The sequence below is a fragment of the Phacochoerus africanus genome, chromosome 9 (assembly GCF_016906955.1).
Source record: "Phacochoerus africanus isolate WHEZ1 chromosome 9, ROS_Pafr_v1, whole genome shotgun sequence".
In the NCBI taxonomy this organism is placed as follows: domain Eukaryota; kingdom Metazoa; phylum Chordata; class Mammalia; order Artiodactyla; family Suidae; genus Phacochoerus; species Phacochoerus africanus.
The window spans coordinates 69,010,700-69,030,385 of NC_062552.1; the positions used below are offsets into that span (position 1 = coordinate 69,010,700).

A 19,686-nucleotide genomic window follows, 5' to 3' on the forward strand; every position below is an offset into this window, starting at 1 on the left:
AACTGAACTAAAAGTGTAAAATACACACTAGACATCAAAGCCCTAGTACAAGTAAAAGAATGTAAAATATCTTGATTTTTTAAAGTTTACAAGTTATTCATTGAAGTATATCATAAATACACACAAAAAGTACACAAATCATAAGCGCATGACTGAATGGACTTATCATGAAGTAAGTATGCCCATGTTTTCAGGAAACTACTGATAAAACATCTCCAGCACTAAAGTTTCCTTGTATGCTCTCCAAAACATGTTGCCAAAAGTATTATTTGTTTAGTTTTGAACTTGATATGAATAGAATCACACAATATATTCTTTTGTCTCTGTGTGATTCAACCAGCTAAACCATGTACATCTGTAGTTTATTTTCATTAAACCCTAAGATTCCACGATGACTGTATCACAGTAATGTATTCCCTTGTTGGATCATCTGCATTGTTCCCAGGTTTTGGCTATTATAAATACTGCTTCTATGAATGTTTTAATACATGTCTTTTTTGCTAGGTATTAGGTTATGCATATTTAACCTCAGTTTGAAAAAAATGTCAGTTTTCCAATAAAGTTCTACCAATTTACACTTCTATCAGCAATGTACGAGAACTCCAGCTGGGTCACAGCCTCACCAACATTTGGTATCACTGGTCTTTTTTTATTTTGGCAAGTATGGTAAGTGTGTGGTGGTGTCTCAGTTCAACCGTCAATCTTTTTATACTGGGAACTGTATTTCCTAGAATCTCTTTCCTTGTATGGCTCCTGGTTAAAGTTCACCAAAGGTAAAGTGGCATGAGATTTGGGAAGAGGAAGTGCAGCCTTAGACCTTACACGCCAAAGGTTTCCTGTGGTCAGAGGTGGTGACGAAATTTGCAGAGGTGCAGGTGCATTGCAGTTTGTTCTCACGCTTCCTGACTCTGCGCTCAGCTCTCCTTTGCACTGTGGTTTTAATTGTGTTGCCAAAATTGGTAATGAAGTTGAACATATTTTTACATGCTTTTGATTACCTGTATATTCTGTAAAGTATGTGTTCAGGTCTCTTGCCTATTTTTTTCCATTTCCCATGTGTTTCTGTCTTATTGAACTGTCAGAATTCCTAGTGTAATACAATTCCTTTTTGGTTGACTCAATTTTTATAATGATTTAATGCTGAAATGGTAGTATTTTCAATATGCTAAGTTAAGTATATTATAAAATTTAACTTCACCTGTTTTTAAAATGTTTTTTAAAAATCTATGAGAAACTTTAATTTTGTGGTTCAAATTATATTTCTATTGGACAGTGCTACTGTTGATAATTAAAATCTGACTACAGAACTTATTTTGATTGTTTTCCTACATAATGCTGTTCTAAGGTCCTAAAGTTGCAAAACAAAATTTATCAGGTTCTATGATTTACGAATATTTTAAAAAATTGAACAGAAATGAAACATTTACCTTCACAACTACACCGGACAGATAAACTGTCAACTTTCTTTGCTTTTAGCTGAAATTACATCAATTGAGTGTGATAACACTCATGGGTGGTTATCTCTTTCTGTTCAGAGCTCATACAACAGTCATACATATATTTAATTTTAAAAGGAGAAAACAAATTACTTTTTAAAATATGCAGACTGTAGCAGAGACAACTTTTTCAAAACATGGAAATTGGGAGAAAATTTAAAGACAGCTTTGGGTATTACAAAGATTGGAAAACACTGCCCTAGTTCATTTCAGAGTAATCCCCTAAAATCAAGGATTTCTGAACAGGGAGAGCTAATATAATAAAAAAGAAAATTACATAAAATCCATATTACAATACTGCTCATTAAAAATTCTTCTCTTAAATAGGAAATAATTCATATCTGCACAACCACTCCCTACCTTTACCCCTCATAAAAGCCTTATATTGTGTGAATACTTTATATCTTGTCAAGCTGTTTGTTTATTGTAGCACGATTTTGTATATCCTTTGATGGCAGAAACATTAGAAAACAGATGCTCTGACGTACTTTAATTTACATAATACCATTGTGAGGCAGCTGTAAGCATGCCTAATCATTTTCTAATGTCTCATCAAAGCATAAGATCCCTTCTTTTTACCTCAGCTGGCTTTACTGAAAGAAAGTAAATGCTCCATGCTTGCCTAACATCAGCCACCACAGACCTTTTACATGGTACTCTTACATTATTCCAATCCGTCACAGACTCAGAAGGATACCTCTTTTATTAACTTTTAAAAAATTGACTCTCTTGAAATATCAACATTGCTCTGAAATATTGGATTTTTGTCTAAATATATTGAATTAGGCAGGCTCAAAAGACCCCAATTTTAATTTCTTCTTGGCATTTTAAACCCAGATTCAGGTAAGTAATGAGCAAGGTTTCCATGCTACCATATAATCCAATTTCTCAAGGTTACAATCAGGTTAAATTCTTCCTGGCTGGAACCTGTCACAAGGACTGAGAGCTATGATTTAAGAAAAAATGAAGAAGGAAAACTCACTGTTAAATAGAGAATGAATAATATCTGAAATTGATTAGATTCATAAGTGTTTAACAGTTCTGTATTAGCCTTGAACCAGTTTTTGGTATATTCCTTGAAGCATGTGTATGGTTATTAAAATTTTTTTAATGAGATGGGTGTTCTCTCTTTCAGAAGTAGTCTGACAATGGAAAGAACAACAAATGGGGAGGCCTGCATTCATTCTCCTCTCAGGGACCAACTAACTAGCTCCATATCCATGAGGTACAACTCAACTTCTCTATGCCTTGAATTCTAAAATGAAGGTTTGTGAGTTCCCATCATGGCTCAGCAGAAACGAATCTGACTAGCATCCATGAGGACGAAGGTTCGATCCCTGGCCTTGCTCAGTGGGTTAAGGATCCTGTGTTTCTGTGAGCTGTGGTGTAGGTTGCAGTCGTGGCTCGGATCCCATGTTGCTGTGGCTGTGATGTAGGCCAGCACCTGTAGCTCTGACTCAACCCCAAGCCTGGGAACCTCCATATGCCACAGGTGTGGCCCTAAAAAAATAACAAAATAAAATAAAATGAAGGTATCTACCACTGTAATAACAATAACATTCATAGCTACCCTTTACAATACCACATGCTAAGGCCTATGCTAAGTGCATATCATCTCATTTAACTGCCACAATGAGATGGGTCACAAAACACTGAAGATAAATTATGTGCTCAAGGTCACAGTTTGTACATAACAGCCAAAATTCAAATCAGCTGGGTCTATATGTGTAAGTCATCTAACCAGATGATAAGTAAATGAACTAGAGGATCTTGTTCATGGAACTAGTTGTCCTAAAACATCCGATGAATCAATCCAGTTTAGCAGGATGATTTAATACAGTAATGAAGAACACAGCTGTAGGGGAAGCCCTGATGTGAACCATCTTCACCATTCAGTGATGCAGCTGAGCCTCTGACTTCATCCTTTCTTCCTGGCCATGGGACTCCCCTTCCCCTCAACACCGTCATTACACCTCTCATGACTGTCAAGAGAACCTTTGGAATACTTAGCTCCTCTCCATTTTGCAATCCACTAGTTTTCCGTCTTTACTTGTCCAACTGGCCAAGCAGAACCCCAGAGATAAACAAATTTAATGGAGACTCCTCCTATTCCCTGGGCTCTCTCACCCTGTGGTATTCGATGACACCCATATTACTAAAACCTCAACTCTAGATAATCCAGAGAAACAGCAATTAAGAATGTAGTCTCTAGAAAGCAGACTTAGGACAGGATTCCAGAAGCCCACTAAACAGATGGGTAGCCTGATGTGAGTTATTTAATCTCCCTGTACTACAGTTTTCTCATCTGTGAAAAGAGGAAATAATGTTTTTACCTCACAGGGCTGTTGTGAAGATTAGACTAGTTTAATTCATGTGAATCACATAGAATCGCATCTCATGCAAAGCATACATGGAATTCTGAGAGATGTTGGAGAAAGACACAAATGAATAAATATCTTTAGTTTCTGGGATGTAATTTTAGCCAAGATGCAGAATGCTACCCACCCAGGTTTATAAAGCTTGTCACTGAAGAAAGTCATTTTTATAAAATGGAAAGATTATCCAATTGTGAAGAAGAAAGCCATGTGCGATATGTCATGTGCAAACTAGTTAATAGTGTTCCTAGAAAGAAGTCAAACAGCACTCTGCAAGGCTGTCAAAAGCAATAATGAAAGAATCTTTAAATATATTAAATGTATTAAACTTCCCAGAGAATCAAGTGAGACTACCTGATGATCACAGAGGAAAAACTATGCTCAAAGATGAAAAGGAGAGAATAAATGTGTCACTGGCCTCCATTTTCCTGCAAGGCTACCAATTTCTAAATTGCTTTTTAAGGTAGGTAGTATTGAGGTATTAAATAAAAAAGGGTTTTGGGGTCCAAAAGACAAAGTGGACGCAGACAAAGCACTAAGACAGATGAACACATGAGTTTTGAAGGCATTAACGATGTGAAACCCTTGGGCCAAATAGGTAACCTGCTGCCATGAATGGTGACTCTGCCAGAAAAAGACGCGACTACAATTCTAATCCTCATCCTCAAGTTGTTCTTAGGAACAACTTGTAGAATCTTTGGTAATAAAGATGGAAAATGGAAGGAAAATACTGATAAGAATTATTTAAGTTTCTAAGATCACATAATTTTTCTCAGAAGACAATACAGTCATTAACCCCTACATATAAATACCATAAAGTTCCAGACCATGGGATGACTTCTTCTTTTGTTTTGTTTTGGTTTTTTTTGTTTTTTTTTGTTTTTTTTTTTTGGCTTTTTAGGGCCACACCTGCAGCACATGGAGGTTCCCAGCACATTAGGGGTCTAATCAGAGCTACAGCTGTCCGCCACAGCCACAGCCACAGCAACTTGAGATCCTAGCCACGTCTGTGACCTACACCACAGCTCATGGCAACACCAGATCCTTAACCCACTGAGCAAGGCTGGGAATCAAGCTTGCATCCTCATGGATACTAGTCAGGTTTGTTAACCACTGAGCCACGACGGGAACTCCACAGGATGACTTCTAATTCCTTTGTTTTTGGTTTTTAACCAGCAGGAAAAGTAAATCACAGGAAAGCAAAATTCCCATCTCTCTCTTGTTTTTTTTTCCCTTCCCTTTTTTAAAATAACTATTTTCAAGGCTGAAATGGTTACAAAATTCTCAGAATTAATTGTAAGGGAAAAAAATAAGCTCAGTGCCCAGTATTAGGCTTTCGTATACTTGTTGCCAAGTCAACTGTAGCACAGACAGCTAGCTGTCCATCAAAATTTGTGGTCTCATCTTCCTTAGCACATAGGTAACCTATGATTTCTGGGCTCTCTGAGAAACATGACTGTGGTTTCATGACAGACTTTTAGTTAGTGGAATATGAGTAAAAATATGAGTGCCACACCAAGCCAGGTTCACAAATATCTCCTATGTACATATCTTGGCGCTGTTTTTCTCTTTGGGCTGGCTTAAATGAGTTTGGCTCAATGGGGACCTTAAAAGTCACACTTTAAAATGGCAGTGGTCCAATCATCTAAATGACTTCATGGAAGAAAGCCACCCTGCTCACCTGTTCATCTATTAGTACTTTTACATAAGCAAGAAATAAACTTCTATTGTATTTTTATTATAATGTATTTTGAAGTCTGTTTATGATAGCAATTAGCTGACATTAAATAATGCAAATTTTGAATAATGCAAAATTTTAGACTCTAAATAAATTTAGATACTTAATAAGTATATAAGAAGAGGAGTTGCCGTCGTGGCGCAGTGGAAATGAATCTGACTAGGAACCATGAAGTTGAGTGTTCGATCCCTGGCCTTGCTCAGTAGGTTAAGGATCTGGCATCACCGTGAGCTGTGGTGTAGGTCACAGACACGGCTTGGATCCCGTGTTGCTGTGGCTCTGGCATAGGCCTGCAGCTACAGCTCCGATTGGACCCCTAGCCTGGAAACTTCCATATGCCGTGGGTGCAGCCCTAAAAAGACAACAACAACAACAACAACAACAAAAAAGTATATAGAAGAAAACAATTTAGGTTCAACTAAAATACTCAAGAAATAAAGAAATCTCAAAGACACTATTCAACTAAATTAAAAAAATTTCTTGTTAAATTTCTTTTATTTGGTTAAAGTATAGTAGATTTACAATGTTGTAACAATTTCTGCTGTACAGCAAAGTGACTCAGTCAATACATTCCCTTTCTTATATTATCTTCCATCATGGTGTCTCCCAAGAGACTGGACATAGTTCCCTGTGTTATACAGTAGGACTCCATTGCTTATCCATTCTAAATGTAATAGTTTGCATCTACTAATCCCAAACTCCCAGTCCATTGCCCTCCCTCCTCTCTCCACCTTGGCAACTACAAGTCTGTTCTCCATGTTTTTGAGTCTGTTTCTGTTTTGTAGATAGGTTCATGTATGCCATATTTTAGATTCTACATACAAGTGATATCATATGGTATTTATCCTTCTCTTTCTGACTTAGCTCACTTCAAATGATAGTCTCTAGTTGCATCCATATTGCTGCAAATGGCATTATTTCATTCTTTTTTAAGGCTGAGTAGTATTCCATTGTATATATGTAACATATCTTCTTAATCAATTCATCTGTGGGTAGACATTTAGGTTGCTTCCATGCCTACTATGAACAGTGCTGCAGTGAACTTAGGGGTGCATATACCTTTTTGAATGGAAGTTTTGTCCAGATATAAGTCCAGGCAGGGGATGGCTGGATCATACAGTAGTTCTGTATTTAGTTTTCTGAGGAACATAAACTTCCATAGCGGTTGTACCAATTTACATTCCTACTAACAGTTTAAGAGGGTTTCCTTTTCTCTACACCCTCTCCAGCATTTATTATTTGTAGACTTCTTAATGGTGGCCATTCTGACCAGTGTGAGATATAGCTCACTGTAATTTTGGTTTTCATTTTTCTAATAATTAGTGATGTTGAGCATCTTTTTGTGTGCTTTTTGGCTATCTGTATGTCTTTAGAGAAATGTCTATTTAGGTCTTCTACCCATTTTTCAATTGGGTTGTCTTTTTGCTGTTGAGTTGTATGAGTTGCTTATATATTTTGTAGATTAAGCCCTTATTGGTTGCACTGTTTGCAAAGATTTTCTCCCATTCCGTGGGTTGTCTTTTTTTTTTTCTTTAATGGTTTCCTTTGCTGTGCAAACGCTTTTGAATTGAATTTAGTTATTTTTGTTTTTATTGTCATTATTCTAGGAGGTGGATCAAACAAGATGTTGCTGCAATTTATATCAAAAAGTCTTCTGCCTAAGTTTTCCTCTAGGAGATTTATAATATCTGGCCTTATGTTTAGGTCTTTAATCCATTTCAAGTTTATTTTTGTATACAGTGTTAGAGAATGTTCTAATTTCATTCTTTTACATGTAGCTGTCCAGTTTTCCCAGCACCACTACTGAAGAGACTCTTTCCTCCACTGTATGTTCTTGCCTCTTTTGTCAAGATTAGTTGACCACAGGTGCTTGGGTTTATTTCTGGCTTTCTATCCTGTTCCTCTGATCTATATTTCTGTTTTTGTGCCAGTACCATACTGTTTTACTTTTTTTAATTTTTATTTTATTTTTTTGGTTTTTGGGGTTTTTTGGTTTGTTTTTTGTCTTTTTTTTTTGGCCATTTCTTGGGCCACTCCCACGGCATATGGAGGTTCCCAGGATAGGGGTCTAATTGGAGCTGTAGCCACTGGCCTACACCATAGCTAAAGCAACAAGGGATCTAAGCCAAGTCTGCAACCTACACCACAGCTCACAGCAACACTGGATCCTTAACCCACTGAGCAAGGCCAGGGATCAAACCCACAACCTCATGATTCCTAATCGGATTTATTAACCACTGAGCCACAATGGGAACTCCAGCACCATACTGTTTTAATTACTGTAGCTTTTTGATATGGTCTAAAGTCAGGAAGCCTGGTGTATTATAATTTTAAGGCAGTAGGGTACTGCTTACAGAGGCATTTTTACACAGCAGCTAAGATGGGCAAGCTCAGGAATCTGAATGCGAGTTCAAATCCCAGACTTGTCACTCTGTAGCTATATGACCCAAGAAAGTTACTTAATTTATGTCTTGGTTTTCTCATTCATAGTACTATTTCCTTAGGATGGCCAAGGTGAGAGATAAATGGGAGAATGTACATAGGCTAATAGCATTTGGTACAATCTAAATACTCAGTAGCAATAGAAGAAGAAATAAAAAGAACAAAACAATCCCATGTGCAGCAACATAGATGGAACTAGGGACTCTCACACTAAGTGAAGCAAGTCAGAAAGAGAAAGACAAATACCATATGATATCACTTAAATGTGGAATCTAACATATGGCACAAATGAACCTTTCCACAGAAAAGAAACTCATGGACTGGAAAATAGATTTGTGGTTGCCAAAGGAGAGGGGGAGGGTGTGGGAAGGACTGGGAGTTTGGTATTAATAGATGCAAACTACTACATTTAGAACGGATAAGCAATGGAGTCCCACTGTAGAGCAAAGAGAACTATGCCCAATTTCTTGGGATACACCATGATATGAGACTGGGTCATTTTGCTGTACAGCAGAAATTGGTAAAACATTGTAAATCAACTATACTTTAATAAAATAAATTTTTAAAAATCATAATACAATTTCTAAAGTAATTTAATTTGCAACCATAAAAGAGGTTATATATATATATATTGTCTTTTGTCTAGAGGTTATATATTTAAAGAATATAGCTATCAGTGTGTTTTTAAAAATCTAGTAAGAGGCTACAAATATATAGATAAATTTAAAAATCTGGTTCTGTGAGAAGGGATGGTCACATACATCATGTGATGTGAATAGTACAAAAAAGGCCAACACCAAATCATTTTCTCTATCAGCCTCTTCCTTGCCAAATAGTTTTAAATCATAACCCTTAGAGAATAAAGGCAGGGATTTCTGACTGAGAATCTAACCTCTTATTTCTAGTTCACTGTCATCCTGAGTAAAAAACTAGCTGCTGGTAGATTTATTAATGGCAGCATAACTCTTAAAATCTCTCTGATTTCTGACTTTTTTTCTAACCACCATACCCTATGTAATCATTTGACAAGCCTGTCCATTCTTCTTTCAAAATGTCAATTACATTTATTCCCATTTTCATTTTCATTGCCATTATTCTAAATCAGACCCTTACCGCCTATCATCTACACCAGTATTTTTCCAACTTTTTAAAACTGTCTTATAAGAGAAATATTTGACATCTTGATTTGATACAAAAACAAACATATATGTGCTTATGACTGAGACCATATCCCTACGAAATAACACTTTCTCTTCCTAAGAGCAATCTACCCTGATATTGTTTAAAATCTCTTATTACATCTCTCACTCTATCGATTTCCTGACTCATTAGTGGGTCACAACCTGCAGCCTGAATGACTTTGTCCATTGCTTATGCTTCCTTAATGCCTCCACACTCTCCTGGTTCCTATCTTTTCTATTCATCTCCACCAGATTAAATCCTTTTAAAGCTCCATTCTAATTTTGTCTATTTCCTATCCAGCATTATTTTTGTTTGTTTGTTTTAACGATTTTTATTTTTTTCCATTACAGCTGGTTTACAGTGTTCTCAATTTTCTATTGCACAGCAAGGTGACCCAGTCACACATACATATTTACATTCTTTTTTCTCACATTATCATGCTTCATCACAAGTGAATAGATACAGTTCACAGTGCTACACAGCAGGATCTCATTGCTTATCCATTCCAAAGGCAATAGCTTGCAACCTACCCAGCATTCTTTCCTGATGCCTCTCAAAATCCTTAGCCTAGTGTTTAAGACTTGACCAAACCTGAGGCTAGCAAAGACACATTCAACCATATTATTTCAACTATAGACATACTGAACAAACCTGAACACTCGTGATTTCCTGATTCTTTGCAGACTCAATTGTGTCCTTCCTCTAGTCCTGTGATATATCTATGAAAATCCCCCTCCAATCATTCATTTAGTATATGGTTAGTGAGCAGCTATATGTTCTGGACACAGAGGGAATTAAGTGGACCCTGTACTCACAGAGCTGATGGTATGGCACTATAAGTGGGAAAGTACCAAAAAATGTAAAAACAGTTACAAAATGGGAAACAGAGCATCACTAGATCATACACTAGGAAGAGCTTACCTAGTTAACAAGATCAGGGCAAGTCTCTCAGAGAAAGAGCCATTTCCTCTAAGCAACAAAGGATAAAAAGGAGCCACCAGATAAAAAGTGAGGGTACAGGGTTCTCAGATGGGGCAACAGCATACTGAGGACCATGAGAAGAAAAACTATAGAAATCTCAAAGAGGTGACAGATGACCAGTTTGCCTGTGGCAGAGAGAATGCAAGTCAGAGCAGCCTTGAACTGGGACAAGCAGATTTCATATGGCATTATGTCTCAGGTCACATGTCACTATAGTAAGTATTCATCATATGCCTGCTATATGCCAGATAATGAGCATTTAAGAATATTTAAGGCATGTGCTCTTGTCCTCCCCAAACTCACATTCTTCTGTTGGGATTGACAGGTCAGCTTGTAGTGAGATAAGAGCCAAACTAGACATATGTTCAGGTAGTTCAGAGAAAGAATTGTTAACCTTTTCTAGTAGTTTGGGAAAGGACTCCTAGATGATGTAATGCCTGAGCGGGGATTTGAAAAATGAATAGGAACTGACAATGGTTTATCAAGCAAGGGACCAGCATGCACAAAATTATAGGACATGAAAAACAGCACAGATTTTCCATGAAAACCCCCCTTGATAGCCCAGAAAAGAAAGTATTCTCATGTCCCACAGAATTTAGGATCCCTGAACCACAATGGAGTTAATCTGCAGGGTTATAAGGTACATGAAGAAAAAAGGCTTCATCCTCCCTTTTTAAAAAAATCACCAATGAAGTATATTACAGTACTCTGCTCATAGAAGGCACTCAGTAAATATATACTTGTAGAATAAATATGTATTGAGTTAAAATTAGCTAAGTGATCCCTTATGCATAGAAAGAATAAGAGAGGATATATATGTTAACATACTTTTCAGAGCTGGAAAAGAGATTACCTAAGAAGGAAGGGCTGAGAATGAAACCCCTGTGACCCCAGAAGTTCAAACCATAGGGGAAGGGCTCCAAATTGAGGTGCCTGGGCTTCCCTTATAAAAAAATAAAGGCAACAAAAATGGACAGAATGACACAGCATGTAAAGTAGACATCACTAAATATGTGTAAGACTGAAAATTTTTTATTATTTAAAAAAATAGTCCATCTACAAATACTGAGATAATCAAGGAGTTGGCAGAGTTGATATTTCAGGCAGAGAAAAGAGAATTTAATAACCATCCTCTATCTGAGCCTTGAGTTTTAAGAAATTATTTAAATTAACTTCAAAATGTTCTTGTAGGCATTAATAAACTCTGACCATACCAATGAATTCCAATGACATCATTGTTTCCATGGTAACTAATGCACTTCAAAGAGGAAAAAACAGAGAGCAAGACTAAAAACCAAGGAAAAAATGGAATAAAGTGGTATAAACAAAGCATAACATTTCTCCTTTGCAGTTATGGAACACTCTTAATTTCAAATGCTTTACCACTACTCAGACTCCAAGGCTCTTAAATGCCAGAAGGATCTCGGAGGTCATCAAATTCACATCCCACTCATGTCCAGGATTCCCTTTACAATGGAGCTAGCTATACCATGGCTGTCCTCCAACTGCTTACAGAGCTCTCTGCTCAAAAGTTCTCACTTACTCACTTGCAAAGATTACTGAGCACCTATCTTGCTTCACGGGTTAGGAGATGATTAAGGCATTCTACCTTTTTTTCAAATTTTTGTTGTTTAGAAGGCAAATGATTAAAGCATGGGATGGAAAAAAAAGGGTCATAATAAAGATAGAGGACAATGGCAAAAATAATGCAGGGATTATGCATTTCCAGTGACTTTCATTTCTATTCCTCCTCGGCCCCACATCCATGCCCAACCACATTCTGTACCTTGTCATGACCCATAAATGCTCCAACTGCAAATTTAAACTCTGGCATTCATTTTCTGATCATAAACAGCTCCTTTACATCCTAAACAAATCCTTTACTGGTTCTATGAGCTTTATGCAACCCAAGATCCTTTGCTTGGAATTCCTCCTCACAATACTTGCTTGCTGATATTCTCCATGTTTATCTTGTAGTGGCACCTACCTACCAAAAGTCTAGCTCCATCTCTTTTAAAAACTTTTCTCTCAAGGATTTCATGATGCTTTTGAGTGAGCCAGACATACGCTTCCATTCACAATGAGAAGTTAGGCATCTACTTACATGCTGACAGAATGGCTATTATCCTGACCTTAAAGTGGCAGTAACAGACCACTGGCCCTGTTATCTAATTTCTGCAGACAGAATTGTGATTTACTTGTTGTCATAATTTTGGTGGGTAGCTCTCTTAGCTTTGCGCTGACTTACATTTTATAACCCCATATAAGTAACCTTACTTAGTTATCATAGCAGGCAGTACTTGTATAGTTTATCTTAGAGGGCATAATAGGAAATAACATTGCTCAATAAGTACTTTATTGAGACAGTTTTCTGTCTGAAGTGGACATTTGATTACCATTGCTTTGAAATTCTTCCAAGCTAAAACTCACAACATAGAACACCACATTCATTTATCCTCATATAAAAGCAGGCCCTAAAACATTTTATGATCACAATTTTACCCTGCTAGTGAGAATACCCTCAGATCACCTAGAAAGTAAGCATACAGGCATCATCCTTACCAGAGTCCTCAATGTTTATAAGAGCATGTTGATCCATCCAGAATTCCATGGCTTGCTAATAATACATACAGCTCTGCCCTAACTGGCAAAGGAGAGGAAGTACTTGTCCAAGAGGATGTCTCAACTCCACCTCTCTAATATTTTACACTTTTCAGAAGCTCCCCTGAGATAAAAAAAACATTTATGAAAGCTTCCTTGAGAGTCTATTCATTCTAATACATCATTGGCCCTTGTACTATGTCATAGTCTCCTTGAAGAATTTAATAAATGTTATGAATTCTCTCCATACCAAAACAAACACAAATGTACAATTTGCTGGGGATGGTGGGTGTGGGGGAGGTAAAGAATCATGAGAACCCAGATGCTAATCCCTGGGCTGAAGTCTAAAAAGCTCCACTCTATAAACTCTAAAATCTAATTAGGCAAGGCTACTAGAAGCCATAGAGATGGAAGCATCACATTGGCTTGGTACTGAAATGCTTGCTCTAGACTACACTCTGGCACAGCCCAATTGCTTTTGCATACTAGGAGGAAGAACCCTCTACTTATGGTATAAGGGTGACAAAAATGAGTTCATTATACATAGAGTTTCTTTGTGAGTGTGTGTATGTGTCTTTTTTGTCTTTTTAGGGCCTCACCTGTGGCATATGGAAGTTCCCAGCCCAGAGGTCCAATCAGAGCTGTAGCCACTGCCCTACTCCAGAGCCACAGCAACATGGGATTTGAGCTGTGCCTGCGACCTACACCACAGCCCATGGCAACACCGGATCCTTAACCCACAGAGCGAGGATGCTAGTCGGTTTCATTAACCACTGAGCTACAACAGGTACTCCTGAGCTTCTTTTATTTCTGAGGACCTAGGAGAGACTTCGACTTCTATGGTCTCAGCTCTGCTTCTCTTGAGTATCAAGTCTTTTTTTTTAACCTCATGGGGACAGTTTAATAATGATCCTGTGTTTCTTTCCCTATGGCTGCTAGAAAATTCATGGCATACTCTAGCATGTATTTAAGTCCCTTAATGGCATGCAAATTATTTACAGACTTCACTTCTGACTCCATCTGATTCTAATTGCCCTTTCTCTTATTTGTATAATATTTTCATTTGCTTTTTTGCCATACTGTATAGAAAACTCCTAGATACTTTCTAGAAGATGGTGAGTTATAAATGAGTTAAAAAGTAGGAGACAGAAGGAAAAAAGTCATCTTTTCCACCTCTTCTCCCACCAGTGACCTATTCAAGCATATCTACCTAAATAACTTCCTAAAATTCTCTCTCTCTTTTTTTTTTTGTCAGTGATAGCTTCATATAATTGAGAGCAGGAGTACTCATTCAGAAAATTCATACCTGAAGGATGTTTTAGAATTCTCCTTGATTAATATAATGTGTATACATGTTTGCATCTACATATGCATTTTTTAAAGCAACCATTAAAATGAAGTAGGATGTTCAAATAAATTTCTGCACAGAACTAAATTAAAATTTAAATTGTTTTTTCTCAATGATTTGCTTTTTCAGTTAGAAATGTTTTGTATTTTTGCAACAGTGAAAAGCTGTAAATGCTTACAGGCACGTGGACTTTTCGAAACATCTCTGCTCCCTTGTGTGCATCCATCAGTGCAATATCCTGGGGTGTGGAGACAATCACAGCACCTAAGCAAAAAAAAACCAAAAGGACAGCAAAACAATGCTATCATTTAATTCCTTATAGAAAGATTACTTCCCAAATTACATTGATTATACAGTAGAAGAGTCTAGTACATTAACTACCTAAGTAATTTGTATAAATTTTACATATATGAATGGGAAAGCTAAGGAAATGTCTACTTCACACTTGCCTATTTTTGACTCCTCACTCCTAAAATTACAAGCGACTTGTGATTCAAGATCACAGCCTTATCATTAGAACCTTCCTCCCTTTCATACTATGTTCTAGCTAGAAGATGCACAAAGTAGGCTTTATTTTCAAGAAAATCACAATGTACTTGGGAAGATAAAAAAAGTAAGGATTCAGTGCAATGTATAAAAGGATAATAATAAAGGTATGCCTAGGGTGTTACCGAGTTATAAAAGAAGAATAAAGGAAAGGTAACTATCAATCTAGGGGATAGGAGGGCAAAGGTGAAGAAGCAGGAGATAAGAAGCAGCAATAGAGGAAAGGTTCTAGAAAGAGGTCATATCTAAGCTGAGCTTTAAGCGTATTAGAGAAAACTCACTAGTGTGGAACATATTGTGGGGAATAGTTTGGTGGGGCTAAAACCATGGCAGAAATTCTGATGCAAAACAGTGGTAGCCTGAACTAAGGCAGTCCTAAAAATAGATGAAGATAGAGGCTTTCCTATCAATTACCCTTCAGAAACCAGATGGTTTTGAGAGTTTTGAAAGAAAGTGCATGCAGTTTTTTCTTTAAGTGGAAACATGACAGGCCTGGTTATGATTTATATCATCTATGAATTTCTTAAAATTCTGTGGTTTCTTCCAGATGATAACCTGAAAAAAATTAACATATTTTATTTTATTTTAGGGCTGCATTCATAGGATATGGAGGTTCCCAGGCTAGGGGTCTAATCAGAGCTACAGCTGCCGGCTTATGCCACAGCAACACCAGATCCAAGCCATGTCTGCAACCTACACCACAGCTCACAGCAATGCTGGATCCTTAACCCACTGAATGAGGCCAGAGATCAAACCTGCAATCTCATGGTTCCTAATCAGATTCATTTCTGCTACACCACAATAGGAACTCCAAATTAACATATTTTTGATCACCTGGATGATCAGCATCTTACAACTAAATACACATTGCCAAGACATTTCAGAGCCCCAAACCATCAAATTGGCACTAAGTGACAGTAGCTTTAGTTCACAGCTAAGAGAACAGAGCTAGGATTCATAATAAATAACTGATTGCACTAAGTGAAGGGCAAATGATACTACAGAGTACTGTCTGAAGAGATAATTTGAAGAAGTCAGAATAGGGAAGACTGGCAGCAGAACCAAGTTCTCACAAAGCCTGTGGCAATACAGGCAAGCCAAACTCAAAGAACTGTGCAATACTATTCAACTACACCTTCATCTTGCAATGGGTATTTTCATCTCAGCAAAAACTTCATCTTTCACATTAAATCAATGTCACTAAATTTGAACTTCATTGAATCTATAAGTTTTGCTTAAATTTAATTTGTAGTTTTCTTAGTTTTTTAAAATTATGTAAGAGCTATAATCTTAAGGAATATGTATTTACACTTACTTAAGTCGTCTAATAATAAAAATAAGTCTGTATAGGGTGTGGGGCAGATTATTTGCCTCTAGAAGGAAGATGTATTCATTAGTCAAGTTAGAGAAACATTAACTTTGGAATTCCAACAGACTCAGAATTCAAATTTTTATTTCACTGCTGACTACTGGTGTGACCAGAGTAATAACTCAATCTCTCTGAGATTCAGTTTCTTGATCTACAAAATGTCATAGTAATATTTAGGTCACAGGGTGAAATAATATAATGTACTAATATACACAAGATACTTGACATGATGCCACAGGGTAAATGTTCAATAATTGGGAGCTGTACACTTATTTTTGATAGAAACTCTCCAGAAAGTGGGCATAGAAGGAACCTAGTTCAACATAACAAAGGGCATATATGACAAACCCACAGGTAACATCATTCTCAACAGTGAAAAGCTGAAAATATTTCCACTAAAATCAGGAAGAAGAAACAGATGTCCACTCTCACCACTGTTATTTAACATAATTTTAGAATTCCTAGCCATAGAAATCAGAGAAGAAAAAGAAATAAAAGGAATCCCAATTGGAAAAGAAGTAAAACTGTCACTGTTGCAGATGACATTACACTACACATAGAAAATCCTAAAGAAACTATCAGAAAACTGTTAGAGTTCATCAATGAATTTGGTAAAGTTGCAGGATACAAAATTAATACATAGAAATCTCCTGCATTTATATACACTAACAATGAAAGATCAGAAAGAGAAATTAGGGAAAAAATCCCACTTACCATGGCATCAAAAAGAATAAAATATCTAGGAATAAATAAACCTACTTAAAGAGACAAAAGGAAATTCCCATTGTGGCTCAGCAGGTTAAGAATCTGACTTGTATCCATGAGGATGCAGGTTTGACCCCTGGCCTCATTCAGTGGTTTAAGGATCCAGTGTTGCCACAAGCTGCAGCATAGATCACAGATGCAGCTTGGATCCTGCATTGCTCTGGCTTTTGCATAGCCTGGCAGCCCTTAGCCTGGGAACTTCCATATGCTGCAGGTAGAAGCATAGGTGCAGCCCCAAAAAGAAAGGGGGTGGGGGCAAGAGACCTGCACTTTAAAAAAAAAACAAAACAAAACAAAGTAATCCTGAGAAAGAAAAATGGAGGTGGAGAAATAAGACTTCCTGGCTTTAGACTATACTACAAAGCTGCAGTCATCAAAACAGTATGGTACTGACACAAAAACAAAAATGTAGATCAGTGAAACAGGATAGACAGCCCAGAGATACACCCATACACCTATGGTTAACTAATCCATGACAAAAGAGGCAAGAATATATAAATGGAGAAAAGGCAGTCTCTTCAATAAATGGTGCTGGGAAAACTTGATAGCTACATGTAAAGGAATTAAATTAGAATATTCCCTAATAGCACACACAAAAATAAACTCAAAATGGATCAAGGACCTAAATGTAAGACTGGATACTGTAAAAGTCCTAGAAGAAAACATAGGTAGAACATTGTTTGTCATAAATAGGAATATCTTTCTTGATCCACCTTCTAGAGTAATGGAAATAAAAACAAAAATAAACAAATGGTATCAAATTCAACTTAAAAGCTTTTATACTGCAAAGGAAACCATAAAAAAAAAAAAACTGAAAAGACAACCCACAGAATGGGAGAAAATACTTGCAAACAAAGCAAATAACAAGGGATTAATTTCCAAATACACAAATATCTCATGCAGCTTTATATATTAAAAAAAATACAACCCAATTAAAAAAGAGCAGAAGATCTAAACAGACATTTCTCCCAAGAAGACAGACAGATGACCAAAAAGCACATGAAAAGATGCTTAACAGCACTAGTTATTAAAGAAATGCAAATCAAAATGACTATGAGGTACCACCTCACACCAGTCAGAATGTCCATCATTAGTAAGACAACAAATAATAAATGCTGGAGGGGGTGTGGAGAAAAGAGAACCCTCCTACACTACTGGTGGGAATGTAAATTAATGCAACTGCTATGGTGGACAGTATAGAGATTCCTTAAAAAACTAAATATAGAACTACCATATGATCCAACAATCCCACTCCTGGGCATACATCTGGAAAAAACCATAATTTCAAAAGACACAAGCACCCCAATGTTCACTGCAATACTATTTACAATAGCTAAGACACGAAAGCAACCTAAATGTCCATCGACAGAGGATTGGATTAAGAAGACGTGGTATATATAAGTACAATGAAATACTACTTGGCCATAAAAAGAATGGAATAATGCCATTTGCAGCAACATGGATGGACCTACAGATTGTTGTATTAAGTGAAGTAAGTCAGACAAAGACACATTTCGTATAACATCACTTATACATGGAAAATAATTTTAAAATGATACAAATGAACTTATTTATAAAAGAGAAACAAACAACAGATTTTAAAACCAAACTTGTGGTTACCATAGGAGAAACCGGTGGAGGAGGGAGGAATTAGGAGGATGAGAATGATATACAGTGTATAAAATAATTAATGAAACTACTGTATAGGACAGGGAAATCTACTCAATAATGCATAAATGTGTGTAATTGTTTCTTTTGCTATACAACTGAAACTAATACAACACTGTGAGTCAACTACACTCTAATTTAAAAAAAAGTTATTATCAAGAATGTAAAAAAAATGATAGCTGTCATTGCTAGTAATATCATTTTTATTATCTTTATTATTGTTATTAATAAAAATGTCTTAAAAGTTGCTGGCAAGGTCATTTTCATATTTGCCATTAGGCTGCTAGTTCACCCTACTTTTCATGGATCTCTTCATTCTTCTATTTTGATTTACTATGCCTAAGAAACCCAAAACTAGTCAATAGTTCTCTTTTCTCTCTCTTAAAGATTGATGGAAATAACCTCTCTGTAAAAATATACTCTACTCTATACATCCAATATATTTCCACAGTTTGCCACCTTCCAGATTCTGTTTTCAAATCCAAGAGTTTGGAAGGGACCTAATTCTAGTTCTGCTCCCCACACCCGCCCCCACCACTTACCTGCATAACTAATTTTCGGCAAATAACTCAGAATCATTCAGGTCTCTGTTTCCTTAGCTGTAATATTAATGCAAGGACAGACAGTCTGCAAGGTCTAGCTAGCTCTCTGATTATATGATTTAGCATTCCCTCTTAACTATAGTTTCCAAAACCATCCCAGTTCAACCTGACTGCCTTAGCAATCCTATTTAAATGAATGTGAAATGCTACCTCCTCCAAGAATTATGGCCCCTCAATCTCAAAGCCATTCTCTTCACACATAAACAATTGCCCCTTGGCTATTTCCTCCAAATTCTCTCCTTAACTGTATACTAGCATGGGGAATGGTCTACTGCATTAGGCCTAAAAAAATACCTTTAGCTTTCATATACTACAAACATCTTTTGTTTTAAATATCCTTTGTCCATGATTTGTATTACCACTGCACAAGACAGTTTCATGGATGACTGTGATTCTTCTCAATTTTTTAATCAAATGAAACAAATAACACAATGCCATGTAAAAAATAGGCACTTAAACAAAGGATCAGAGATTTACATAATTTTCCTACATTTTCAAATAATCCCAGACTCTTAGTTTGAACTCTGTAACTCTTAGCTTAAACTCCTAGTATGAACTCTTAGCTTGTAACTC

The 19,686-nt window shown here is 36.7% G+C and overlaps 1 protein-coding gene across 3 annotated transcripts in view; it reads right to left on the bottom strand.

Annotated features, from left to right (window-relative positions):
- NUBPL (NUBP iron-sulfur cluster assembly factor, mitochondrial) overlaps window positions 1-19,686 on the bottom strand; it is a 220,595-nt gene that overhangs the window by 25,098 nt on the left and 175,811 nt on the right. For all 3 annotated transcript variants that reach the window (XM_047794980.1, XM_047794981.1, XM_047794982.1), the window contains one exon: window positions 14,342-14,427. In XM_047794980.1, the coding sequence (XP_047650936.1) occupies window positions 14,342-14,427 (86 nt within the window). The remainder of the gene's footprint in view (window positions 1-14,341; window positions 14,428-19,686) is intronic.